The 27490-nt window shown below is 43.4% G+C and overlaps 2 protein-coding genes across 4 annotated transcripts in view; one reads left to right on the top strand and one right to left on the bottom strand.

The window, feature by feature from the left end:
- Positions 1–7622: 7622 nt before the first annotated feature.
- LOC139920664 (protein FAM72A) lies at positions 7623–11611 on the bottom strand. 2 transcript variants are annotated; one of them, XM_071910704.2, is made up of 4 exons: positions 11042–11611; positions 10778–10855; positions 10241–10365; positions 7623–10156 (listed from the first exon to the last, which is right to left on the bottom strand). In XM_071910704.2, the coding sequence occupies exons 1-4, from the start codon at positions 11191–11193 to the stop codon at positions 10062–10064; spliced, it is 450 nt and encodes a 149-aa protein (XP_071766805.1). In that variant the 5' UTR covers positions 11194–11611; the 3' UTR covers positions 7623–10061. The 2 variants fall into 2 exon arrangements, with proteins under 2 accessions (XP_071766805.1, XP_071766814.1); XM_071910713.2 differs by lacking the exon at positions 10778–10855.
- Positions 11612–13042: 1431 nt separating this feature from the next.
- Positions 13043–27490, top strand: part of srgap2 (SLIT-ROBO Rho GTPase activating protein 2) — a 51456-nt gene continuing 37008 nt past the window's right edge. For both annotated transcript variants that reach the window (XM_071910052.2, XM_071910045.2), the window contains exon 1: positions 13043–13302. In XM_071910052.2, coding sequence (XP_071766153.1) covers positions 13236–13302 — 67 coding nt within the window. In that variant the 5' untranslated portion in view covers positions 13043–13235. The remainder of the gene's footprint in view (positions 13303–27490) is intronic.

Raw genomic sequence — 27490 nt, 5'->3', positions numbered from 1 at the left:
TGGAGTCTCTGGATTTAGCTTGTGGATCTTCCACTGTTTCCCCAGATGGGTTTGGCAACTCATTCTACGTCTGTAAAGTCAATTTCTGGATGCTGTGCCATCAACTGAGCCATATATTCTACTCCTCTCATCTCCTCTTTCTCCTGCCTTTCTACCTCTATCATTCTCTCATTCTCTCAAGCTCTTTCTCTTCTCTTTTCCTTCTCTCCTCCTCCCTTTACCAGCTCAAGGTGAGCAACACTCTCATCCTCATTTCACTCTCACTCCATTCCTCCTCTGTCCCCGGCCGACTCCTTCCTACCAGGACTTCCTCCATCACTGGTGTCTCATCAGTTTCCTCCTCATCAATCTTGCTTGTCATCCCTCCTCTTGCCTTTCACTGAGGGATGAAGCCTGAGTTTTATTGCCCTCAAGAATTGGCAAAACTTCTTCAGCCTACTTCTCTGATGATTTATAGGGTGTTCCCCTCCTCCTCCTCTCCATCTGCCTGGTTGTTCACCATTCTGTATGAAATTGGATATCTGTGGAAAACATATCAAAAGCGTAACATCTTAACTAGCTCCTACAACCAGTACTGTGGAGAAGTTTACTCATCTGAAGATTTGCTGACTCTAGTTTCTGGCAGGCAGCTGTCATAGTGTTGCCATTATAAATGCAATAAACTTTCCCTGCACTTGATAAATCAAATAAAATGCAATATTTGTTATCCTAATAATTTTTTGTTATCCTAATAATTTTTTGTTATGTCACAGGGTTAGGGTTAGGGTCTGATTTTGTATTAAATGACGGCGGATGTAGATATTATTTTTTACAAAGTAACTTTTCTAAGTAACTTTAGTTAACAAAACCATATTTCTCTTGAGGGTAGCTTTGCTGTAGTTCAGCTTCCCCCAAAGCAAATAGTAGATTGTAGACCTAAGTAGCTTTGCCAACACTGACAACAACACAGGAAAAAAAAAAACAGATAAATGATGTTGCTGTTGAGTGAAAAAAAAAAAAAGTAAATCAACATAAATGATTTAGTAAATCCACTTTCTATTCAACATAGAGAGAATTTATTCCCCTTCTCATTTATTTCTGTATTTATTTATTCCTGTATATCCTGCTCCATAATATTCTAATAAGATGTTTCAGTGGGTTGAGGTGTCTTATAGTCAAGCATAGCAATCAAACTATTGGAGTTCACTGACTCCAAATAATGTGTTAAACACCACCCACATGTATTTGATTGACACAGCCTCATTGTCTCAGCAGGGAGAAATACATAAATAAATAAATAAATAAATACGGAATAAATAAATAAATAAGGAAATAAATGACTATATATAAAAAATGAGTATATATAGTTAATGCATTGTCTTACACATTTATTATGCTCACTACTGTAACACTCACTATTGTATATTTATTTCCAGATTTCTATGCATTTCTAGAACACAGGACCAAGATGTCATAATGCCACAGTCTTTGTTGTTTTCTGGGGTTTGGGCCAGTGTAACCATGACAGCCTCAAATTTCATCATTACAGATTACAGCAAAACAAAGGCTGAAGTAGCTTAATTCCTATTATCTAACCATGATAATATCAAATCACGTATTTCTCAGTAGTGACTGGATCCAGCAACAGCTGCATGTGGCATCCAAGACCAGCTGGGTTTATAACTGACCTCCATAAAGCATGACACATGTCAGCAAATACCTAGATACACAACAGAAAATACATTAAAATAACAGTCAGCATGTATCACTGGTAGATGGATGGATAGGTGATTTTATAGAGCTCATATTTTTTGACAATATGATAAACTTGATAGAGCAATATGGAGGCATAACATTGGCAGTCTATAGGAATAAACACAATGCTGTAGCTTAGAAAGTCTATTCCTATTTTATTTCATTTTTTTTATGACTAAGCTACATTTCTAATTCTAAGGCCTAATTAGTGGCCTTTAATATCTCTAATGTCAAGTAAAATTTTACATTAAAAAAAATTGCTGAATTGGAACAGAGGTCCTACCTGAAAATGACAGTTAGTCCATATGAATGAGCAGGCACAAAACTCTCCAATGGAAGATCATTTTTTCATGGAGAGGGCCGTGCCTGCCTGGTCATCCTTATGTGTGTAATTGTACATCATGTCCAGCAGAGAGCGCCAGTGTGTTCTCTGAGTGGTCGTGGGAGTGCAGCGTGGGAAACCTCAGATATCTCAGTGGAGCCAGATGTTCCACTCAGAGGCATCAGGAAGTACAAGAGCAAAGTCTGATATCTCTGCTTGATAGCAGAGTTTTTCAAAGTCTGCTTTTACTTTTACTTGATAAATCTTTTAAGAATTTTCTCCTACTGTACTTTACTACTTTTAGTTGAGTAAGTTTTGAGTTCAAGCACAGATCTGACATTTACAGTCAAATAATAATTTTGGATGTTACCTGCTTTGTAGCTATAGTATTGCTACTATAGCTTAGCATCCATAAACTTTGGGGATTTATCATTTGCACGTACCAAACTAAAATGGGTAGCCTAATTAATATTGCAAGATTTTGGATGGTGTTTTAGTAACTGCATACTAGAGTGTTTTTGATTCAGTGACCCACTCTTTTACTTTTGCTTTCTATTTGAGTGAAATATTTGAGTATTATTTCCATGTTTGCTTGATAAGATAATGAGTCTGTAGACATGCTGTCATGCTCATAAATGTTAATGATGCTGAGCACAACTAGCTTTATTGTAGTAAGCACACAAGTGCCACAGTTTCAGCCAGTACAAGTGAAAACAATAAATATTCATGAATATAGACTAACATAGCATGAATCAGATGAACTGGACACCTGTTACTCAAACACTTCCAAACTACAAACTGGACTACAAACCTTCTCAAGCCTTGGAATGGCTGTGCACTCTTTGTGAAACTTCTGACCTCTTTGTGAAAACAAAGAGGGTCAGAGGCATACGGCTATTTATATTTTTTCTCATTGGTTTGATGTATAGTTATGATCACAACTAATGTGAGAGAAGAATTGAGCACCACATACAGCAATCTGTAGGCCTGACCCCAGTCATGAATAGTAATGAGTAGACCGCAGAAACTCATTATAACATTGTGTAGACTGATTACACCTAGATTGATCCCCACCTACAGTAGTGTCGTTGAGATCATTGGTACTGAGCAGAATCGCCCTCGCTCATGACAGGTCCTATCCAAAACCCAGAGGACCATAGACTGGCCTACTCATCCCTTATGGGGAGAATTTGAGCCACTCCATTCAGGTCATAGGGTCAGGCAACCACAGCCTAGTTCAATTGATGCAGGATTAACCTCTGATTCATGACATCCTGGGCCAGCAGTTCTCAACTTTTTCGTTTCCATACATAATATACTTCAGGGAGGCGCAAAAATCCAATGCACGCCAAATCGCCAAATAGGAAGAGGCAGCAAAAACAGTTGCCTGACCAAAGGTATTAAAAATATTCTTGATTATTATTTTATTTGATTGAAACAAAATTAACAAAATTAAACTTCAATCTTAGTTTTCTTTATATTTAAGCAAAATTTCAAGGCACACTTGAGCTTATTATATGGCACATGTGCTATACCATGCTATCTTAAACCCACTGTCCTAGACTGAGGAGGTAGCCTACTTATACTACAGGCCAGCACAATCAGCTCTTCTCAGCTGGAGGAAACCTTATCAGCTCTGTGTGTCATGTGTCTGCTCACCTGGCAGCTGTTTATGTAAAACAGTCATACTTTAGCACTGCACCTGCCCACTTAGCTTCAATGTTCCACACACCTGCCCACCATTTACACACATTCACCAGGCTCTAAACACACACTTCACACAAACACCTGCCAGATTAGCTCCATACCTGTCTGCCTGGGTTCCTGCCTACCTCAAAACTAATCTCTATGACTCAAGAATAGTTAGCCGGCCTGACAAGCTGCACTCAGCACCGGCATTGTTTGTTTTTACCCTCTTGCTCTCATTATTGACAATTGCAAACAGGCAAAATTCAGTCTTGAAAAGTACAATGCAGTAGATATAGGCTATATAGGCTAATACAATCTGGGTTACATCACTGTGGTTCATGTTGACCTTTGTGACTTTTTCAAAATGAAAGCAAGTGAGGGAGATCACAACATAAAAGTACTTTTGTGCAATTTATCACTGTTGTGTAATAGTTGAAATGTAGTCTCCACTACTGGGTTTAATAAGGTAAAAAGGCCACTCACTCATTCAGTATGAAAAACATAATGCACAGTCACTATTTGAATTTTTCCTTCAAAACCAATGAGGATTGAAAGTTTGATTTCATCTCGATCACACATGCTCACCATACTGTACTGTGAAGTAACATTAGCAGATAAAAGTGTGGTGCATGTGCAAGTGATCCTGTTGTGCACTGTGGAAATAGCAGTTCATTCATCATCAACAGGTCATGTACTTTAGTAAGCCATACTAAGCCACTTGATCATGCTTCCTGATCGCTTTACTATTTGTTTTATTTGTTTGAATCCCTTGGTTGGCGTGACAGGTCATGATCTATTACACATGTATTTACATGCAGTTCTATAAAGGGAGTTTCTGCTTGATTACCTAGCTTGGGTGTCGCTGAGGCAGAGAGGCCGTATTTAACCTTTATTTGTTTAGGAAACGTGAGCATGCACTGAGCACTGCATTCTCTCATTCAGCAACACCCTACTTCACTTTCACACTGTGGCACACACACTGACACCTGGAAGCTGCCCAGAGCAGCCACAGTCTCTACTGTTGGCCACTGGGCACTTTGAGGGCACCTTGACAGCAGTTGTGGAGGAGCAGATAGTGTTTCTCTAACCTCTGGGCTACCAATGCCCTCAAGAGTCTGGAAGCCTTTTATAGGAGTGAAATACAGGAGAGTGCGACTGTATCTCAAAGAACATCCAGATCACTGATTTCCCTGACCCTGCAGCATTCAACTAGGTGGGCTCAGTGATTAAGGGTGTGGTGATCTTTACATTATTGAATGGATGTGTAAACAGTTGCACTGTTTGCGCACTTTGTTACTGTCAGTTATAGAATTGTACAGAAAAGAACAGACTGTTGATGCCTTCATGACAAGGTGTATATAGAGATGATGTTGTATGGACATGGTTTGTAAGTTGGGTGGATGCTCTGTCTATAAAAACATGTGAAAACAGGACGTGCCACAACTATTTGTTGCTGACTTTTTGCTATTACTACCTAAATTGCCCTGTGCATGTCCCAACAGCAGCTGAGAATGCCAGAGAACTAGGTATGCAAAAGCATATTACCCCACTACAGTCAGATAATCTTTAAAAACGTCTGGTCTTGGTGTTAAGATTCACAAGCACTCTCTCTCAATTCTGAAAACAACACAAAGCATAGAACCACAGGTCAGGAAACATTTCCGATTGGCAATGTTAGATGCTTTTTTTTTTTTTTTTAATCATATTTCACATATAAGGGATTTTTTCAGAATCAGAATCACTATATGCGTCCATAGAAATTTCCTTTTTGTAGCTAGTTTTGGCTTCACTACACTGGCTCCTCATCTCCTCCTGGATGGAAATCAAAATCCCGCTCATGAATTTTCAATGCATCCACAGAAGTGCTGCCTCTACATTAAAGGATAAGGCTGGTGTTTTTTAATGCATTACTTACCGTCTATGAAAATAACAAAATCAGCAATGATTTTGTTTCGCCAACAAGTCTCGTCCATGTAGCCGGTGCCCAATGCAGCCATGTCCCAGCAGCCATAGAACTCCCTTGTATTAAAAAAACGATTAAAAACAGGTCAGAGAGCCATGCCGTTGCTCTGGGCAACATATTTCATCATCACGATGCAAACAAACAACTTAATAAGCCGGCTGTAAACACGTTTGCGATCTCAGGAAAGTAGTTCCGTAGCACCGAAAATAGTCCCCGGCGTAATGAAGAATTTGTTCCCATTTGAATTTGATTTGGTAATAACTACAACAGCCTGACTTTTTGTGGTAACAGTTAGCGAATTTTAAAATTGAAACTATGTCTTTGTGAGCTGTTTTTCAAGGTTTTTAGCTTACAATTGGAGCCAATGACTTCCGGGTTGACGGCTAAAAACGGTACGTGGGAAGTCAGAAAGTAACGAGAGTAGAGCAAACGCATTGTTGATTTTGTTATTTTCATAGGATTTGTTGACTGTAAGCAATGCATTAAAAAACACCGGCCTTATCCGTTAAGGAACTGCTCACCCCCAAAAGCGTCTTCTGTAACCTGACTACAAGTGTAAGAAGGCATATAAACATTCAGGTTGACTGTCGGTCTCTTCAGTGGAATGTTGTGCATGAATATTACAAATCTGCATACTGCATAAATGAAACTCAAAATAACACCACACTTAAACTCCCCCAGCAGAAACATACCACACACACACACACACACACACACAGCCTCTAAATAAGTCCACCGCAACACTCTTAGCTGTATCTCCACCCACTTTGTTTGGCCAGAGAAGACAGCAGGCTGCTCTGCTTTGCCAGTAAAGCAATTTAGATAAGTGATATTGATGACAAACAATTAACCTTGAGAGTATACAGACGCACAGACACACTCCCATATGCAACGCTGTCTGTCACAGAGGCATGGACAGTGCCAGAGGGCATGAAACAGCAGTGTCATGACATCCAGCCTCCTCTCTCCACATCTCTTTCTCTCTCTTTATGTCCCTCTAACAGTGAACACACAGTGATACAGATTCAGCTAACACACACACACAACACACACAACCATATGCATGCACACATACACAGTGTTGGCAGAAGTTGCAATGCTTTGAGACATCATTGGCAAAAAGGATTACCCAAGTCCTTTATCCTAAATGTTTTATCACCACTAATTTTCAGAGCCACACACACTCACTTTGTGTACTGCCACTAGAAAACATACTGTATAGCAGCATAGATTTACAGCATCAGTACTTTCCACCAAAGAGATTATTTATGTTTTTGCTTATTCCACTGACATATACAGTACTCTTGTTGAAAAGGTTTAATCGAATAACAGATGTTGGTGCTTGAGGGTGGGAGTTGATCTCTGATAAATTCATAATTGCACTTGACAGGCATCTGTTGAGGGACACGGTGTGAATGAGACAAAGAGAGAGAGAGAGTGATGACTATTGATAGTCATCATATGATGGGAGTGCTAACCCAGCGCACACACACACACCAACACACACACACAGACACTCTATACCGTAATGCTTTGGCAATATTGTTCTAAACCTTCATGCCAATAAAGCCTATTGAATTGAATTGAACTGAATTGAATTGAGAGAGATCAGGGTCCTCAGTCAATAGTAATAATGCACGTGGAAACTCTAGTGTGCAGTATGAGACTGCACAAAAACAAAATTATCAGTCTAAGTCATTGTGGTTTTTCTTCATTGACATAAAGGAGATTTTTGCGTACCTCAGCAGATGTAGAGGAATTACTACTAGAGGGATCATACAATGATATGATGCACTGGAACTTTACCCTAAATGTTCCACAAAGTAAGCTGTGAGTGTATAGATCTTCTAATGTCAATAGAACTGTGCAATTTACAAGATTTTTTGGAAAAAAAAAGTTTATTAATTTAACAAGCATACAAAACAACAAATCATGTTTTTTTCAAACTACCAATGCAGTTTCAGTGCAATTCCAAAATATACATTTTTCAGCAGGGCAAGTTAATCAAAGTTATTCACGTCAGAAACAGCCACTTAAATATTCCTTTTGATTATCTTTTGACAATTGTCCTAGCCAGAGGAAGCTCGCAAGTGATACCTTCATGAGGTAAAACTGTATACATCCGATCTTTAACATACAAAACAAAGCACTACATCACAAAGGAAATATTAAATAGATGAACAAAAACATAAGTACTATAGCACAATACAAAACAATGCATTTGTAAACAAAGATTGTAAACAAAAAAGGAAATTCTAAGTGGTTACAGATATTTGGTGTGTGACTTTAATAAATACCTAGCTGATGCATTTCTTAAATTGTATTCTTAAGTGATATATATAAGTTATCACATAACGTAACATGACCACAGAGATGAGACAGAGTACATTTGTATTTGGTGTGCAAGTCTAGCAAACTGTCAGTTATAACTTTAAAGGTGAAGGATGTGAAAATCTGGAAATGACCTGGAGTTTTAGTCAAAGTTTCTCTTCCACTAAGTGGATTCTTTCACAACTAGGCCTATAGGCTATATCATGGATATCAACTGAGAGGCCAATTACAGGTAAAAGACCTACTTCCTTTATCCTTGTCCTTCAGTTAAAAAGTGTGACATTCTATGTTAGCTTCTTCAGCAACGTTTGCCAACAGTACAGGCATAACTTTTCTCATTCACTCACAGAAACAATGCTACTTTAAGACAGGATCAGAGTATTGGCAGGACACAGCAGGAAAACAATGACAAGAGCTCATGGATTGTGCTACCAAAAAAGGACTGATTTCAGTTAACTCCCTCCGCTGCCTCAACTGCAAAGCCTCCTGCAACTGGAGGATCTTGAAGCTCGTGTCTGGCACAGCAGGTTGAGGAGAACGACTGGTCAGGCGGTGATTTCCAAACACCACAACAACCCCGACTCCACAGTTTAACAATAGCTCATCATCAGCAACCACAATACCAGCAAGGCCAACAGAATACTCAGGGATGAGAGGTTTATGACTGGCTGGATTTCCATTGCTTTAGTCTCCGGCCCTGATGTACAGACTGCAAGTGGGATGTCTGGGAAGTCTTACTTTAGAACCCATTAGTTAAGAAAACATGAAATGCTATACTGAAAACTGGCCAAGGTGACATAACATCTTGTTCAGAAGATTTCACAGTCAATGAGTCAAATTCCACATTCATGACATGTTACAGGTTTCTTTGGAATGGTATTTTTTTTCTTCAGGTGCTACAATTACGCTGCTACATAAAACTGAACAGTGGTGTCACAGAAACGGAGCACGGACCCTGGAATCCATGTGGAACTCCTGTGTTCCTAATTCTGCTGAGTGATCCACATTGAAGAGTTATGGAGTTTTGCCTGTTGACAAAATTGCACCTTCGCTAATTTCCATTCTAGCCTTCCACCAATGCCATCAATCTGGCAAATGATGACTACATCATTGATTTATGGGTTCTTAGCAAAAACTAACGCAGGGCTTTTAATTTAACCGCTCCAACCGCCTTTGTGCAAGCACACCCTACGCAGAAGTTAGTATGTTAATATCAGATACTGCTACAGTCAGATTCTTCTGGGTATCAAACACATAATGTTACTGTCAGGTGTGTAACAGACACTGTATTAGCATATCAAAATGTATCATTGATAGAACCTCAGCTAGTAAAGTAACCTATGTTAAATATGCCCTTAAAAGCAAGCAACTCATAGATAGATATCATCAGTCAATAATTGTGCTATTTCTCTAATACACAGGATTCAAAAAGCACACAACCCTTCAGTCAGCAACCAGCCACACAGAGAGAATAAAAGCCTTGAAGACATGGCTGTCAATGGGAGCTTGCTGTTTGCAGCCATATTACATTATAATTTACAGATTATTACTGCCATTAAAAAGGAAAGATAGGTGAATTGTGGTCATCTCGTCAGAAAATTGGACTTAATGTAAACACAGCATTCACTGGTAAGCCAAAGCTCCATTTGCTTGTTTGTCATCCCACAATCACAGCAACTCATGAGGATGAGTCTATCAACATCATGAGCTTAGTGGAGATGAAAGTAGAATGCACTAGAATAAGGAGTCTACTTGTCGGTTATGTTCAGCCACATGTTTTATAGCCCACACAAAGATAAAAAAGAGAGAAAGAGAGAAAACAATGTGTGCGAGTGAGTATGTCTGTGCTTTAAACAGTGAAAAGTGATAGGAAAAGGCATGATCACAGGTTAAGGCCTCTCTTTTTCTCTCTCTCTCCCTCATCACTCTTCTCAAGCAAGCGTTTGTCCACTCCTCTAGTTCCACCTCTCAAATGTTGGCCTTCCAGCTCTCTCTCTCTCTCCTCATTGTCCATCTTCCTCTCTACCTGATGCACTCCTCCTCTGAGGGGCTTTCTGATTCCTCGTTCTCACTGTCATCCAACTCGGGAAGATCTCCCCACAGCAGCAGATTCAGACCTGCGGACAATGGAGACAGGGTGACAGTGCTTTTTAGAACAGGTTTGACAGAGCAAAACTTCAACAGGCGGAGCTTATACTGACCTGTAGCATCCAGTCTGTTGAGAGTAGACACAGCATCGCTATTAAACATCCAGAAGTGGCCGTTGTTACAGGACAGCAGGCAGGGTTTACAGGGGGCCACGACATGATAGCCCACAACATTACCACTGGGGGGACCGAGTGAAAGAGAGAGAGAGAACAAAGAGGAAAAATGTGTCAGCATTTTATTGTGAGCACCTGTGAAAACTGCTAACTCCACTACTGTGTCTATTATCTAACAGATGTTGTTTTTTTTCTGTGTACAACAACAAAGGCCTGGGGATACAAAAGAGGTTCCACAAAAGCCTCACTGTAGTACCAAACTCTGCTCAAGGTTGATATTAGAAAGAAATATGAACTGACAGAATTTTAAAAACAACTGCAGGTGTATCCTATGAAAGACAGCTATATGTGTAAGACCCATTTGTTTCTTGTGCTAATATGCCTAACCTAACCTAGCCAGGTTTTTTATTAGCATCTTGCACTAGCAGATGGTCTGACCAAAGCAAACCCTGGAGGGTATGAAAGGGCTCTACATACCACTTGAGACAGGCAATGTCTCTCAGTTTGCATTTGCAGCTTTCAGTAGAGTAGCAGCTGGCCACAAAGTCAACAGTTCTTGGGGGGAGGGCGCGTGGAATAAGAAAGAAACATAGCCATGAAATTGTAGAAGTAACAATACATGTTAATAAAACATAGCTAATCATAGTTTGGGTGCCTACATGCATCTCGCATCTCAACAGCTATAACAGCAGATCAAAACAAACAATTGCTAGCAGCATTGGCTAACTAGGTAGCACTTACCTGTTGGGTGGTATGTCGGTCGAAAAAAGCTCAATCTCAGTATCTGCAAGAAGCACTGCTTTCATGCCTCTCGTGCAGAGCAGACTGTCACAGAATATGCAGTTTACTTGAGTCACACACTTGTTTTTGAAATTAGCGTTAGATGTAGACATGGTTGTCTTGCTAAAATGGACGGTTTCTCACTCTCTCCCCAATGTTTGTCAGCCTCAGACAGCCAATCCAGCAGAGCAACGAGGCTCGGGCACTACCAACTTTGCTCACCTCCCTGCTATCCGTCCAATTCAGAATAATAATAATGTATTAAACGTTAACTTCGCAAACGTTAACGCTAGCTAATATGTCCTTGTGCTAGCCTTTTCCTGGCAAAATAACGGAAAGCAGCTAGCTTGTTGGATAAACGGGCGAACAAATGTCGGTTTCCGTGGTACAGTCTATATAACGAATCCTTCGGTTAGTCGTATTTTTAATAAATAAACAACGTTGGCGATTAGCGAGTCTAATTTTAAACGACTGGCTTTGGATCCAGTCAAAACGTAGCTAACAGCTATATAGCTGTCAGCTTTGTTGTTTACAACTTCCTGGTATTTAACAACACTTCCTGAAACTTTCTTTAAACGACCCCATAACTGACTCTGATTGGATGTGCTCTACAATAACCGATGCCATTGGACAGCTTCATCACAAAGTCTAAATTTGATTAGTTAAAAATTAGAATTGATTAGCCCACCTTCAATGGTTCTGAAAGCCAATTTGTTTGCTTGTGTGTCATTCAAGCCCGTTCGACCAATCGTGGTATGGGAAATATAGACCTCGTCCTATAAAGTTAGGCGGGGCTATAGTTTTTTTGGTCTGAAAAGTTGAAAAATAAAAAGGGAGGGAGGTCCTTCAGAGAGGAGTGGACAATGTAACTTCAATGACATGTTTTTCTAGAATTTGGTCTCGTCAAAGTGCAAGGCAAGGTTAATGTATTTCCATTGCTTTAACTTCAGAGAGAATAGTTTTGCAATTGCTAGCTAACGGGCTAAAGATTAACTTAGCTTTGGGCTTTTTCATCATTTCTGGTGGAAAGGGGTGTCCTCAGAAATGCTAAAGCTAGTTTGCTTCAGTCAGTATGATATTACACATTTTTTGCCATCAGTTAAATCCTCTGCACATCCGGTGTGCACACAGAAATTGTCCTTAAAATATCAAAAGGATCCACTGACAGCTTGTCTTGCTACTGTCAACCCTTACTGGAGGCTATAGTAAATTCCTGAACAGATATAACGGTAGACAGGGATGTAGTGGATGGATGCTAAACCTAAATGTAGGTTTAGCATCCATCAGAGTTTGCACCTTTTTATTTGCGGTACAGAGTTAACCCACTCATTTAGGCTGAGGTAAATCTTTATAATGTAAATTGATAGTAGGCCTATGCATCATCCTCAGTAGTATCATACTGATCTATATAGCCTGAGGATAAGGTATTAAGTGAAAAAGGCATCAATCAGCCTAATGCTGTTCTGAAAATGTAATTGAGTTTTGTTTATATCGATGTCTGCCTTACGATGCCTTTTTTATGGATATATAGGTCAACTGGTCAAAGTGATACAGATCTGCTGGAACTGTTACATGCAGTTAAGCAGGGTAATCCGCAACAAATGTGGTTTATGTGCCCACATCAGTACAGTTTATGCATGAGTGCATCCATGCCTGTCCTGCGCATTGGGCTGACCAGCCAGCCCCTCCATCCACCCTGTCCCTCTTCCCACTAGAGGAGGAGCAGATCTATTAGACAGGCGGACAGGCAACTCACTCGCTGAGACCGGCTGAGGACCAAACTTTTGGCAGTGCTGAATGACAAGTTGTTGCTGTGTTTTTTGTTTTTTTTTTTTAAGGGGGGGGATGAATCTAATTTCTCCTGACGTTGTTTGCAGCATAACCGGTTTTGAGGAGGCGGTGAGGCACGGCGGAGCCACACGGATGGGAACACACAGCAGCAGCGCCAAACTCACAATGCGCCCTGAGTGAACAGAGGCAGGGAGACAATACGGATCCGCGGGCAGACTGAGACGCTGCAATCTTCCATCGGGTTTCTCTTTTTCAAAACCACTTACAGAGTTGTATTTTTCCCCCTCTACGGCTGATTTTTTGATTGATTGATACAAAATTGACTTCACTACGTGGGCAAGTGGTTTGATCTCCAAACTCAGCCATGACGTCTCCGGCCAAATTCCGAAAGGACAAGGAGATAGTGGCCGAATATGAAACTCAAGTTAAAGGTATAACTTTTTCTTAAGCTTTTCGGGTTGTAAAGGATTATTACTGTTTCGACAAACCAAAGATGTAGCCACGATGTAGCGATGTTACATATTGTATTTTGCTCCTCTCGGCTGATTGCATGATTTTCTATAGGCTACCCTCGCCTCTCCAATCTGGCTATCATGACTATAACATATAACGTGTCGCTCGTCTTTGTGTTTCATTTCAGCCAATTATGAATGGTAAATTGTCATCATACGGCGGTGGCAGATCAAATCGTTTGGATGATTTTAACATCATGATCGGCGTGTCATCAGGCGTGTGATCAGTCGCCTTTAACGCAACACACAGATGGCTAACAAAGACGGGGAAAAAAATGTTTTGAAACCTGCTTTGCTGTGCAGATGTGGCTTTGATATTGTGTCTAAACAAAAGCAAAATGTATAATGTGAAGGTGGTGCATGTGTGTAAGTTGTGTACCCGGAGGGCTGGGGTTTCGACATGGAACAAGGCAGGGCGTTTTCTCTCTTTCTCCTGCATGTCTGTCTGTGTGCTGGTGTGTGTTGCCGTTCAGAGGCGCTTACTGAACATGCTGCAAGTGTGTGAGTGTCTGTGTGTCCAAGACGCATCTCTGGGTTAAACGCAGATAGCAGTGAAATGATTACGTTATGGCAGGGGTTGTCCAGTGACCTCGGTTCGTTGGTGTCGCCTGAACCGATGATGAAGGGCATGGGGAGTGCAGCCGGAGTGGGAGAGAGCCAGCAGACTGAAGGGTTGTAGTGGGTAGAAGGGGGTGTCCAGTTGTTAACTGTTTACTGGCTGATGTTGTATTGATGTTTCTGTCAACAGGCGCACTATATTCAACTGGACGCTGTCAGTGAATGTCATGAGGGTCTTATCAGATCTGGTTTAGGTGGGTGGGAGCTGTGTTGGGGAAGGAGAGAGCACAGAGGTGGCAGCAGGGGGGAGAGGGAAGCGGAAGAGACAGAGGACAGGATATTGCCCTCCTGATGAACAGCATGTTTCCACTTCTGCTGCAGTGGCAGATGACCAGATAAGACTGGCCGCCCCCCTCCCTTCTCCCCCTCATGTCCATATGAGAACAGGACACCCATCCTCTTCCTAGCCTTGTTCCCATAATGGTCACCTCTTGGCCTCCTGTTCTCCTCCAGACCCACTGTCACCTGCTGGTGTCTTAGACAGAGCGGCAGCCGGTGTGAGATGAAGGGGTTTGGGAGAGACAGGAGTGTTATCATACATCTCTATATGTTGTCATACTCAAACATCTACTGTGGGTGTGCATCTCTACTGTAGAGTCTGGACTGGGTTGTGATTTGGTCCCTTAAGGTCCATTCAGATCTAGAACAATAACTATAATGATAACAAAAAGATTTTAATCGTTCTACGTAAATAGAATGTCTGTGTTCCCACTACATCGATAACTATAAGAACACCCCAAATTATAACTATATTTTTGGTTAAATTTTTTGGGATACAGAGACAACAATAAAACATTTTCAGCCAAATAAATTAAATTTGTAAGAAAGAAGGGGAGAGATAATTCTGTAGCTCACTGCAATGATGGCTTCATTTCCTCAGGAACTTGTCACAGATGTTGTAGTGTGAATGCTTGAGCAACAATGAATCATTATAGTTTCTATTTATCTTTATAGTTACCGTTCTAAGATGTGTATGGGCCTTTAATCTAGCGAGTGGTAGTCCTGTCAGTAGAACTGATGGACAGAATAGTCCAGGCTAACTGGTCCAGGCTACCACTTGGTTCTTATTAACCGCTTCCTCTTGTTTACCTGTCCATCTGCAAACCCCTGTGGCTGTCACCACAGTGACATTAGTGTCGTTGTCCCAATGTCCCAGCAGCCCGCTGTTTGTGCTTGGCAGCCTGTGTAAAGGCTTTCTGTCCGTGCTGCATTGTGAGGGCTGTCTGCTGTGTTTGTCACTCTGTGGACTTAATGTTTGTCCATCGACGCTCTGCATCGATTCCTGCTGTCAGAGACACTTCACTGCTCCCCAGTGCACAGCTCTGTTGCGCTCTCTCTCTTGCTCGCTCTCTCACCGACCGCACGTTCTTCCACATACCTTCTTGCCTATCTCGAGTGCGTAGATGAAAGGGTAAACCTGCACCTCCGCATAACTGCTTAAGGTGTGTGTGTGTGTGTCCCCACCTGTGCGGTGGCGTCTCCAGATGCTGTGCGTCTGCTGTGACATTCCCAGCAGTCTCCCTGCTCCTGGAGACGGTCTGTCATTACCCTGTACACTGTTGTTAGAGATTCTCTAATGGAGGGTATTAAACAGCAACGCATGAAGCAGCTACAGGTCACAGCTGTCTCTGTGTTTTGTGTGTACGCAGTGATGTGTGTGTATCTTGTCTGTCTAATCTTTTTGATCAGCCCACGCTACGCTGTTACATTCTGGTGTGTTTACTATAGCTATTTATCAAGGGATAGGACACCAGCTTGCCGGTGAATCAGACTCCTATCACTCTGCTCTAACTGAGCAACAGGAGTAGGCTTTTCTGTACACTGCAGCCATATGGCCTCTCAGGGAAAATGAATGTAAATCCTCCTATGGCTTATATTCGTACAGCATTGCAGCATGAGAGGAGCACACCGGATGTGCATGTTATGTACCTGCGCATAGGAATAAACCTCAAGCATTTTAGTGTGAGGTGATTCAACAGGGTGGGGTTTAGTGATGTCAATTGGCACTGTGTCACCTGTGGGCATTTGAAGCTGAAGAAGAATGTGTTTTTATACATACACACACGCACACACACCAAAGCTTGAATATCACCATCCATTTCTAAGCCTGGGAATTCCACACAGGCAAAGTGCTGCTGATATTCTAATGTGAGATTTTGGCTGCTGCAAGGAATGTTCCCGCTGCTCAGGAAGACTGTGTGTGTGTGTGTGTGTGTGTGTGTGTGTGTGTGTGTGTGTGTGTGTGTGTGTGTGTGTGTGTGTGTATGTGTAAGAGAGAGAGTGTAAAAGAGGGACAGGAATGTTCCAGCCCAGATGCAAATGGTTATACAGTGCTGAAACGGAGTTAAGGAATGAGCTTTGTCACCTAGCATTCATGGTCTACAGAATGCACATTTGGGATCAAAACCAGACTGCTACCTTGCCTTTAGGAAGACCACAAATTACTCTGAGCTTTGACACTATTATAGTCTCTATATCTGACTGTGTAGCATTTATCTAGTCTAGCAGCAATCAGCTTGCCTCGTTTAGCAATCAGCAAGCCTGGTGTATTATTTATATAGAAAGCATTTTAAATACATGCAATGAAAAACATTTTAGTGAAAAATTAGGCAGTGCTGAGCCTTTAAAAACATTTGGCATATGTTTCAATTTTCAAATACGCCTTGGCCCAGTACTTCGGCATCTCTCAGTGCTTTACACATCTGGAAATGTTGATAAATGATTGCCAGCGTAAATGACTCCCAGTCTTGCTACTGATAAAAACGTATTGATTATGGTGTTTTTGCGGTTTGTCAGAGACACACAGAGAAGGAAGTATGGCCATACGGTCTGATGGAAGCCTGGCACAGATGACACACTGGACATCTCTGATTGATTTTTAGGCTACACACACACACACACACACACACACACACACACAAACACACACACACACAATGTCCCTGTGGGCTACCATGAGGCCTGATCCAGACTGGCCGGTGAAGTCAGGCAGCACCGCAGATATGATGCTGATTTATGTCCGTCTCCTTGAAGAGGGATACATGCCTGTGGCCGTCAACTGAGTGTGTGTTTGCCTGCGTGTGCGTTACCAGGCTGTGTGTTTACAAGGCAGCCAGAGAAACATATGATTTAGGATAAATGGCTGCTTTCACTAGCACACAATAGAAGAGGAGGTGACACACAGCAAGAGGCTTGTCTGCGTGCATGCTTGTGTGTCTGTGTGTCTGTGTGTCTGTGTGTGTGTGTGTGTGTGTGTGTGTGTGTGTGTGTGTGTGTGTGTGTGTGTGTGTGTGTGGTGTCATGGGCTGAATATTTATGTTTGTGAGCCTGTTGTGCTTCATTGATGTATATTTGATCAGGGGGAGCATAGGGAGCGGGAAGGTTGAAGAGGGGTCTCATATGGATGGCATTTATTAACAGCTATCATATGGGTCACTCACTACGTCCGTAGCGAGAAGCAGTGGGATAGAGAGATGAGAAAGCGGATGGGAAGATGGCGACAGAACGATTGTGATTGTAACACATGATGTTAATCCTGATGATGATAATCCTAAGAGCTGAGAATTCTGTGTGCGTGCGTGTGTGTGTGTGGTTGGGCGGCTGTGGGAAGACATCTTTAACTAATCTCCTGTTGTCCACTTTAATGCAATCTCTAACGACCCACGCTCAATTACGCTGTGTGTTTGTCTGCATGCCTACATACGCGCTGTGTGTGTGTGTGGCTGTGTGTGTGTGTGATCTTTTTAACGGCCCCTAGTCAATTAGGGCTGGACTGTATTGATTGAGTGATTCCAGTAGTGCAGTGACCGCAGTCAATCACACAATTCTGAATGTAACCGTTTACTCTCTGTAGACTCTGTACAAGTGTGTGGATGTCTGTCTGTCTGAGTGCGTAGGTAGGATGGGAAAGAAAGGAGCCTGATAGGTTGTGTGGATCTGTGTGTGTACGTGTGTGTATTGCGTGCTGAATACAAAATGCTGACGGTGCTTAAAATAATCAGTTAGGAAGGATGTTTGTGTAAAGCCACGGATCAGGAGTCAGGCTGGAACACACACAGATCGCACAGGGAGTGTGTGGGGCTTCCTGTTTGGGCCCAGGGCTTAGTGCCTAGGCAAAGGAATCAACTGCACTTTGTGAACTCCTGTAGCCTCTCACACAACACACACACACAGTGTGACTGTGCTTGGTGTGTCAGGGTGGGTTAACTCTGCAGACAGTACACTGCCTATCAGAGAAATAGAAAATGAAAAGAGGAGGGGCTGGTGCAGCAGGAGATGAAGGTAGAGATTTTTTAAGAGAAAATCCTATCTTCCCTTTTGATAAGTCTAGAACAGTTTGTTCCAGGCAGGGTGTCCCACCGTCCTGCCGGTGTGTGTGTGTGTGTGTGTGTGTGTGTGTGTGTGTGTATGTGCGCGTGCGTGCAGTAGTAGTTACTGTGTGCTGCGTCAGCACCAGGCACGACACGGCTGAAAACGCTTTCATTGATTCTCTGTTCCCTTCGATTTATCTGCTTCCCTGCTCTTCAATATTCAATGTGGCTATTTACTACGGTGCTGCACCTGAGACAAACACAGCGCCAAATTTATAAACACTGTAAGTGCTGAGTTGGCCTCCTTCACCACACACACAAACACACACACACACACACACACATTCAGTGCTACTCTCAAGTCTGTGAGTGTGTTATTGTAGTTTGGATTGAGATCTCTAATCCATCCCTGCCTACCTCCCTACATTCTAGATACAGTCTAGAGACTTGAGATAAAGAGAAGAATGTCTGCTATGATAACCATAGCTTCCAGCAACATGATATGCAGGGAAACCGGTACAGGCCTACGGCAACACCCAGCCTATCAGAAGCTCAGACAATCTGGTCATTCATGGCAGAGAGATGAATAGGCAGATGGATAGATAGAGATGGCTGGAGAAAGAGGAGTGAAAAAGAGAAAGAAATGTGTGGAGAAGCAGACAGCCGGTGGAGCCAAGTGGGTAAGGTCAGAGTTCAGCTTTTAGACGACTGTTGTTCATTGGTGCCAGATGTTCCAGATGCTCTGATTGGGCAACAGATGTTTCTGCCTGCCCTGGTTGGCTAATCCTAACGTGTTGGCCGCCGCCCCCTCAGTAGGCCCCTCAGCACAGAGGCATGTTGGGATTGGCTAAAACCTCCCCCCCCTCCACTCAGGTGCTCCTGCTTTGATGTGTAGGTGTGATGATGTGTTTGTGTGTATGTGTGTGCACTCATGCGTACTTGATTAATAGATGCCCAGCCAAAGGGGTTGCCTCTTCCACTGACATTTTGACACACGGTGAAGTTGAGATGTCATGTTTATTCATGCAAAACACACACACACACACAAACACAAACACACCACCAGCCTTTGTTACCTGCTGTGGGGTTTTTGCATAATGTCAACTGTAGCATTCCACCCAGACAGTTGGTTTCTAAGGGATGATGAAGTTGAGCAGTTTTGTGGTGAGGAATGGGTTACTGCTCGCCCACTTGTGTGTGTGTGTGTGTGTGTGTGTGTGTGTGTGTGTGTGTGTGTGTGTGTGTGTGTGTGTGTGTGTGTGTGTGTGTCCTGAGCCCAGGGTTGGCATAGAGGCCTTGACCTCTGTTAGGGTGCCTCATTCAAGTTTCTCTTTCTTTATCTGAGACACACACACACACACACACACACACACACACACACACACACAGCAACAGCAGAGCAACCTGTGAGAGTGTTTAAGAATGTGAAAGCGGAGCCGTGCTCTGGCCTACCCCCTCACTCTCTCTCTCTCTCTCTCTCTCTCTCTCTCTCTCTCTCTCTCTCTCTCTCTCTCTTTCTATCCCCTATACTCCCTCTCTTTCTTTTTCAATCTTTCTTTTTCTTTCTCTCAGGCTATGTCAGATGAACAATGAGACCATTGTCAAAACTACTGGTCTTCAACTCTCTCTCTCTCTCTCTCTCTCTCTCTCTCTCTCTCTCTCTCTCTCTCTCTCTCTCTCTTTCACTCTCACATTCCCTCTTTCCCTCTCTCATTCCTTCTTTTTCCCTCACTCTTGTGATGTTTGTCAGTTGTGATGAAATCTGACACATTCGCTTTAGACACGCCTCCTTAGGCAGTTTAGACCAATAATCACCACTTTATGATTTCAACATGTGTGACCACACAGACTGTGTGTATGTGTGTGTGCGTGCATGTGTCTCTACACAGTATAGTGACTCACATCCAGCTTAGACCAAGGGAGGATGTTTGTGTGTGTGTGTGTGTGTGTGTGTGCGCGCATGTGTGTGTGTGTGTGTGTGTGTGTGTGTGTGTTGGTGAGAACATCTTTAAGAACAGAGGGATCTATATAAAGCCAAGCAGGGCAGAGACAAAGCCCACTCATATCCTCTATAAAACAATCAATAGGAGCGCAGACATCCAGCTGTAAATAAACAGGCGAGAGAGGGAGAGAGAAGAGAGAGAGAGAAAACACAGCAGTAGAAAGGTTGGATAACGCTCCCAGGGGACGCCAGAGGAAACAGGTTGTGTTTGAACAGCCCTCATACGTGGCCAGAGAGCAGGAGGAGAAAAAGGCAGGAGTTTGACCAAGGAGGGAAGGGGGGGTCGGGGGTAGGAAGAGGGAAGGAGAAGGAGGAGGGATCTGGGAAACCGGCGAGTGGAGGCCTGAAGAGAGGAGAATTTTTGAGAGGTGTAAAGGAGGGAAGAAACCCATTACTAAACTGTACGATGCATCTGCATGATTAAATGTGTGTGTACAGTATATGCACTTCTATTAGCCTCTTCACTCTCTCCCGCTCCCTCTCTCTCCCTCTGCTTCCCCCTCCATCAGTGCCTTTTCTGCAGGCAGGCAGAGATGGTTGCCAGGGTTACTGAATTGCCCCCATTTTTCTGGGTTTGTGAGGAGGAGAGGGAAAATGAGAAAGAATAATGTAGATTTGTCTCCCCTGTAGGGCCTGGCTAATCAGGTTACCACTCCACACACACACACACACACACACACACACACACACGCTTAGATCACATTCTGTTTTTCACCTTAGGACCTAGGTCTTTTAGCTTTTTTGGCTGCTGTATACTCCAGCTTCCAGCTTTGTATTCCCATTCTTCTTAACCGCTTTCCTCTCCCTTACTCCTCCTTCTCATCACTCTCTTTCTCCATGGTGTCACTGCTGTTTCCTCATCTCCCTCAGGCTGTGGGGCGGTAGGTTGTGTGTGTGTGTGTGTGTGTGTGTGTGTGTGTGTGTGTGTGTGTGTGTGTGTGTGATGTAGGGCGCACTGGCAGTCGTAAAATACTATTTAATTCTGTCTTAAAAAACGAAATTCCAACTCACTGACGTTTTTTTTTAAATAATTAGTCCTGTCACTGATGCTTAAGCTTGATGTTTATGAAAGCTTCAGGATGCATCTTAAGCTTGCATAAACATCAAACAAACATACAGTAAATGAGTGCAAAAGTGGATAAAGGGGCGGTTTTGGTGTCAAAGACAAAATTTTGGTGTTGTGACAACATTATTGTGTGTGTGTGTGTTGGAAGAGAGCAGTCACTGCAGGCTGGCACACCATCCTGAGTTCACACCTCTGCTAATGCTGTTTTAATGAAGCCATTCATCACCATTTCTCAGCTGAATCTGCATCACTTAGACACACACACACACCTCTCTCTCTCTCTCTCTCTCTCTCTCTCTCTCTCTCTCTCTCTCTCTCTCTCTCTCTCTCTCTCTCTCTATTTATTTGTGGAAGGCTAATATCCTTTCTTCCACATGAATGTGTGTGTGAGGACACAGTGTTCTTCCCCTCCGGTTGCTATTTGGATGCACCAATGAGACAACCTCTGCTATTTTAGTTACCCATCATCAAAGCTGCTCTGGAGGAGATTTCTCCCATTTCACTCAGTGTTTGTTGCTGCATACGTGTGTGTATGCGTGGGCTCAGAGGGGGGTTGTTTAAAGTGCTGAGTCCTAGCTTTCCTTTAAACTCACTTAACTTTTGTGTAGTTTTCTCTCCCGCACACATACACACTCTCTGCATGGACTATGATGACAAATAGTACACACACTGAATGGATGGGTACCTTCCAGAAGTGCCTCCCATCACCGTCTCACCAATGAATCACATCCCCTCTTCCTTATCTTCACCTTAATTTTCTTGTATCCCTTATTTTCTTTCTTTCTGGCACTTCTTTCTTTTCTACGGAAGAGGATTAGGGCTGCACGTGAAAAATGTATTTGAGTTCTGAGGTTCATATCAGAATTGTGACTTTATTCTCAGATTTCTGAGATTAATCTCAGAACTCAAATACATTTTTCATGTGGCCCTAATCCTCTTCTGTTGTGTCCTGAGCGCTCTATGGTCACAGGAGTATTGTCAGGGCATTATGGCTCTGACCCTTGCGCTCCTTACCATTAGCTGCTTGTAATGATGATCTAGGAATTAAAGGTTATTCTACTGATGGAGCTCCCTCTGGATGAGAGCATCAGCTAAATGCCAAAAATGTTAAGTGCAAATGCACATGCTTCTGGTCCCTAATAGAAAGAAAGTCAGAGTATGTACAGTATGTGAAACTGAAGGTACCCCTCAGCAACGAGGGGAGAGTTAGCCCTGCTTTCCCTTCATTGGGCCCCTGGTATCCCCTCACCTTACACTCAAACCAGATGTACGTACCCCATCTATACATCAGCACACACACACACCTAAATAGCATTTTAGCTGTGTGAGTGGTGGTTGGGCTACGATGTTGACCTGAGCTGGAGGTTAAATTGAGGTGACTGTTGACTGGTGACTTAGGAGCCGGACGTAGATGTGGACATCACACTTCCTCCTGTCGTCATCCTTTTCACTCATCCTTGAGGGACAACTCATGATATGGGGCCCCGCTGTGCACAAATAAGGAAACACAGCCGCACGCACACACACACACACACACACACACACACAAACAGACAAGTTCAAGAGCAGTAAAGGTTAAATGTCCTACAGTTAGTCAGTAGGTGTTGGAGGGTGTGTGCATACATGTCTTTATGATTCTAGTCCTTCCTGAATGTATGTATGTATGTATATATACTGGGTGTGTGTGTTTTGGTCAGACATGTTGATGCTGGTGCCATGGCTGGTGTTGATGAACCCACCCTTAGCATGTGGTTTTACTGTAGCAGTCATTGTGTTGAAACCGTTTGGAGGCAGCAGCACATACCTGAGGCCTGATATTTATCTTACTGGTTTGCAGGCGCCTGTTAGCAGACTGTCTCTCTCTCTCTCTCACTCTCACTGTGGCCAGAGGGCAGTGGTGTGTGTGAAGAACATGCTGATATGTGCTCTTCCCTCATGCATGTTTAAGCATGTCCTGGGGCTGTGGAATATGTGCTGTTGAAGAACATCTCAGAGCTTGTCATGTAGCAACGCAACAGGTAGAGAATGTTTGGATCTGTGTCACACTGCTGTAACAATATATTTCCTCCATATTTCCATCGTTTGGACAATATAGCGACAGCATTCTCACTATGCCACGTTTATGGCATGATAGGTCATTGGTGCAACTGGTATTTGTGCCAAAATATATCATAATTTACAGAAGCTAATTGCATATGTAGTGCACATATTTTTCCGTAATGGCGGCAAGACGGCAAAGAAAAATGTTACTGCACCTATTTGGCATTTCTTTGGGTTCAACCTAAATGAGAAAAGAGAGTCAGCGAACCTGGATGATGTTGGGTGAGCTGTCATTAATCAGCCTCCCTACCAGCCAGGGCTCATGTAGCACTCCCAAACCTAATAAATTCCTCACCTGTTAACACAAAACTGCTGTACTCACTCGATCTGCTAGTAACTAGATATTCACAGAGAAAAATGGTTTGCAGTTCAGCTACATGAGGCAGTACCGGAGTCAGCTAGTGCGAGAGAATATACCGCAATACGAGGTGAGGGAGCGGGTTGAGGTTTTGTGGTCTGAATTCAGGCTGAACAGTGTTCTAGTGACTGTCAAAGTATTTTATCGAGCGCGAGACAGACAGCAAGGCAGAGTTTAGATAGAGCGCTTAATGAACCACAATCCAGCAGTTTGCAAAGCTGCCCTCAACACTGACAACAGGCAAAGTGCACTAATGTGTTCTGAGGCATATGTCTTGCATAACTGTGTAATAGCTCAATCAGAGTAAAAACAACACTGTCACTGCCCTGCATGGGCAATGTAGCTACTTATTGGGTTGAGATGAAAAAGTAAGCATACAGGATGGAACTCACTTTCAGTGCAAAATGGAGGCGTATTGTGTAAGGGCCATATGTAGTAATTGCAATCGTCTATGGGCTTCTTTTCAACAGATATAGCGACGAAAATATTGTATACTGTTATCATCATCAAATGAATATTGCCAATAGGTAAGTTTTGATATCGCCCAAGCCTGCCATCCACGATCCTATTCTTCTATTCTGGTCTGTGATTAAAAGTGAAATATTTTTGGTTGGTTGCCCTCTCCCTCTGCACGAGGCCCACAGTAGAATGTGCGGACCATGTGCTGAGCTGCACTGTGGGATAGCCCTCTCAGATTACCGCCTTTCCCTCTCCCCTCTCCCTCCCTCTCCCTCCCCCTCTTCCTCCCCTCCCCTCTCTCTCTCCACATTCCGACTCAGTCCATGTGCTTCAAACAGAGTGGAAATGGGAACATCCCTCCCCTTATACTCGTACACACACACACACACACACACACATACACATTCCTGTTGTGCAGTGGCCCGTGCAGGACAGGGGGTTGTGTTAGAAGTGGGAGCTGAAGGGTGCTGCTTTCCATATAGATTCTACACAGTGAGCTGCACTCTGTCTGTCACTTTGTAAAGAGCTGCTTTTCTGCCTAGATGCGCTAAGCTGAAAGTTGAGCAAGACCAAGTGTTTTTTCTTCTTGGAAATAAGTGGAGACGACACCCTAGTATTGGGGTGAGGGTGAAGTTGATGATGAGGAGGAGGAGGAGGAAGAATAGGAAAGAGGGCAGAGAGGAGGATGCCCTCTAGCACAAAGCAACTTCCCATCAATCACTTCGTCACATTCATGGCATACCCGCTTGACACCAGCATGTTCTGGTGCCCCCCATCACTCTTTTTCTTTTTTTCTTTCTTGCCCCCCAGCCCCCTTCCCTCTGTGATTTCTTTCTCTCTGAGCGCAGTGTTCTGTGTGTATGTAATAGGTTGCTGTGCATGACACACACGCACATACACACACACACACACACACACAGGCATTCTCTGTGTGTAAAGGTTGCAGTGGGAGGCAGCAGGCTAAGTGGCTGAGTGTGAGTGGGGCTCTTGTCATGTGCTGGTGGTATTCCCTCAGAGGAATGTGGAGGAGACAGGGAGAGTTTCCCAGTCTGGAGTGGTGGATTCCCACTGCTGGCTCTGAGCATGAAAACAAGCTTTTATGAATCACTGTGGCCCTTTCGCTTTCACACATTCTCTGTTCCATCTGTCATGCATAGGTTGTGGAAATGTCATATCTTGAGGAAAAAAAGGGCGTGATTTTTCTCATGCATTATAGAAACAATCAATAGGATTTTGAAGAGTTTCCTGGGCACTAAGGGTCACACAACTTACTCAACACAGAAAGAAGCATTGCAAACTTTCAATTCCAGTAAACAACGACAAACACCAAAGGTGCAGTGATGATGTTTTTGCATGCCAGCAGTGCATTAAGGCAGCTATTGTATCTCCGCACATCATGTTGACATGCATGTCGTTTATGCCCAGGGTTTCCTGGCATCTCCATTAGAGATGATGGCCAAGGAAGCTTACAGTATGTGTGAGTCAGGTCCCTGGCTGTATCTCTCTCCATTGTGTCCCGTTCTCACTGCAGATGACAATGATGGCCACTGTCCGCTGGCTGCAATACATCACTATGTCATAGCTTACATTCCACGTGGTACACACACTCACACACACACACACACACACAGAGTACAACTGGCCTCAGCGCAGCTTACGGCATCGGGGCCATTTTGAATCCATGAATTATTTTGTTGTCTTTGGTACAAGAGGGAGAATGTTGTCAGATTTCTAGCAAGAAGGAGGAGGAGGGAGAGTCTGTGTTTCTTTGTGAGGGAGAAGTGGGAGCATAGAAAGAAAGTGAGGGAGTTCTCTTTTCTTCAGTGAGTGAGAGAGGAGTGTAGGCTAGATGTCTGGGAGCCGGAGAGTACGGAACAGCAGGACCCTGCTAGATCAAACAGGCTTCCTCTGCGGATAAGAAAGGGAGCCAGGCAGGGAGAGAGAAAAACAGAGGGAGGGAGGGATAAAAGAGAGCGAGAAGAAAGCTCTTTGTAGTCCCTCAAACAGGAGAAGACTTGTAGAACAACAATAAACGGCACTAATGACCATCTCACTTGTCTCCCTAGCTTGTGTCTGACTCGTGATTGTTTTGATGTGTGTGAGGGTGCTGAGGCAGGTTGGTGCTCTGTGAGCTGTGATGTGTTCAGTAGGACAGGTGTGGGTCACATGTCTCCCTCTGGTCTGTTGTGACCCTTGACCTCTGCTGTTCCCTGCCGGCCACATACACTCCCTGGGGACCTGCTCATGACTCACAAACACACCGTCGACACGGACTGATAGGTGTGTGTGTGTGTGTGTGTATGATGGAGAGATTACTCTCTGTGTTAAAGTGCTCTCTCTCTTCTCGCCCTTCAGCTCTGAGGCAGCATCAATAATTCAACAACACATTGCAGAACACAATGCTGCACACAGCATTGCTTTTTCTCCCATTCCCTCCCACTAGATTCCTCTCAGTATTTATCTCTCTCCTGTTAGACCGTTTTTATGTCCCCATTTTGTTTCTCTTACCCCCTCCCCAGTCTCCTTATTTTTGCCCACCACTCTGTCGTTCTCTCTCTTTCTCTCTCTCTCTCTCTCTCTCCACCCCCTGTTCTGTCATTTTTCCACTACTAGAGCTGTGAATCTGTCAGAGCTCTCACTTTTTCTTCCACTCATCTTCTGTCTCCTTTTTTTTTCTTTTCTCTCCCTCTTCTTTTTCTCTCGCTCTTCCTCCTGTCTGTTGTAGTATCCAAGATTTTACTCCTGGTGTATCTGTGTCTGCTCCGTCTTCTCCCTCCTCTGTCCCTTTTCTTTTCCAATCTTGTTCAGGCAGCTTGTAGGGGCCGGAGAGGAGGCCGTGGAGGGGTGCTGGGAGGAAAGGGTGTGGCCGCCCACACTGCAGCACTCTATTGTGTTGCACTGACTCCGACACGTCCTCTCTCTAACACACACACACACACACACACACACACACACATACATTAAACCACATACCTACACGCACACATCGCACACGAAGTAGGACACACACACTGCGTAGAGTCACCGACCCCGTGTTCCATTCTGGTTGGAGAGGCGTATCCCCTTGGTATCGGGGCCGTCCATTCCTGATGAGAAATGTTTTTTTTTTGTATCATGTGTCCAAGGCTCACAAGACAACAGGCTCTCATGGCGTCGAAGGACAGAAAGGCTGAGAGTCAGGCTTTGCCTAGAGC

This window comes from Centroberyx gerrardi, chromosome 5, assembly GCF_048128805.1.
Source record: "Centroberyx gerrardi isolate f3 chromosome 5, fCenGer3.hap1.cur.20231027, whole genome shotgun sequence".
In the NCBI taxonomy this organism is placed as follows: Eukaryota; Metazoa; Chordata; class Actinopteri; order Beryciformes; family Berycidae; genus Centroberyx; species Centroberyx gerrardi.
Note: the sequence above shows the minus strand (reverse complement) of the source record. Positions and strands in the feature narration are given on the sequence as shown.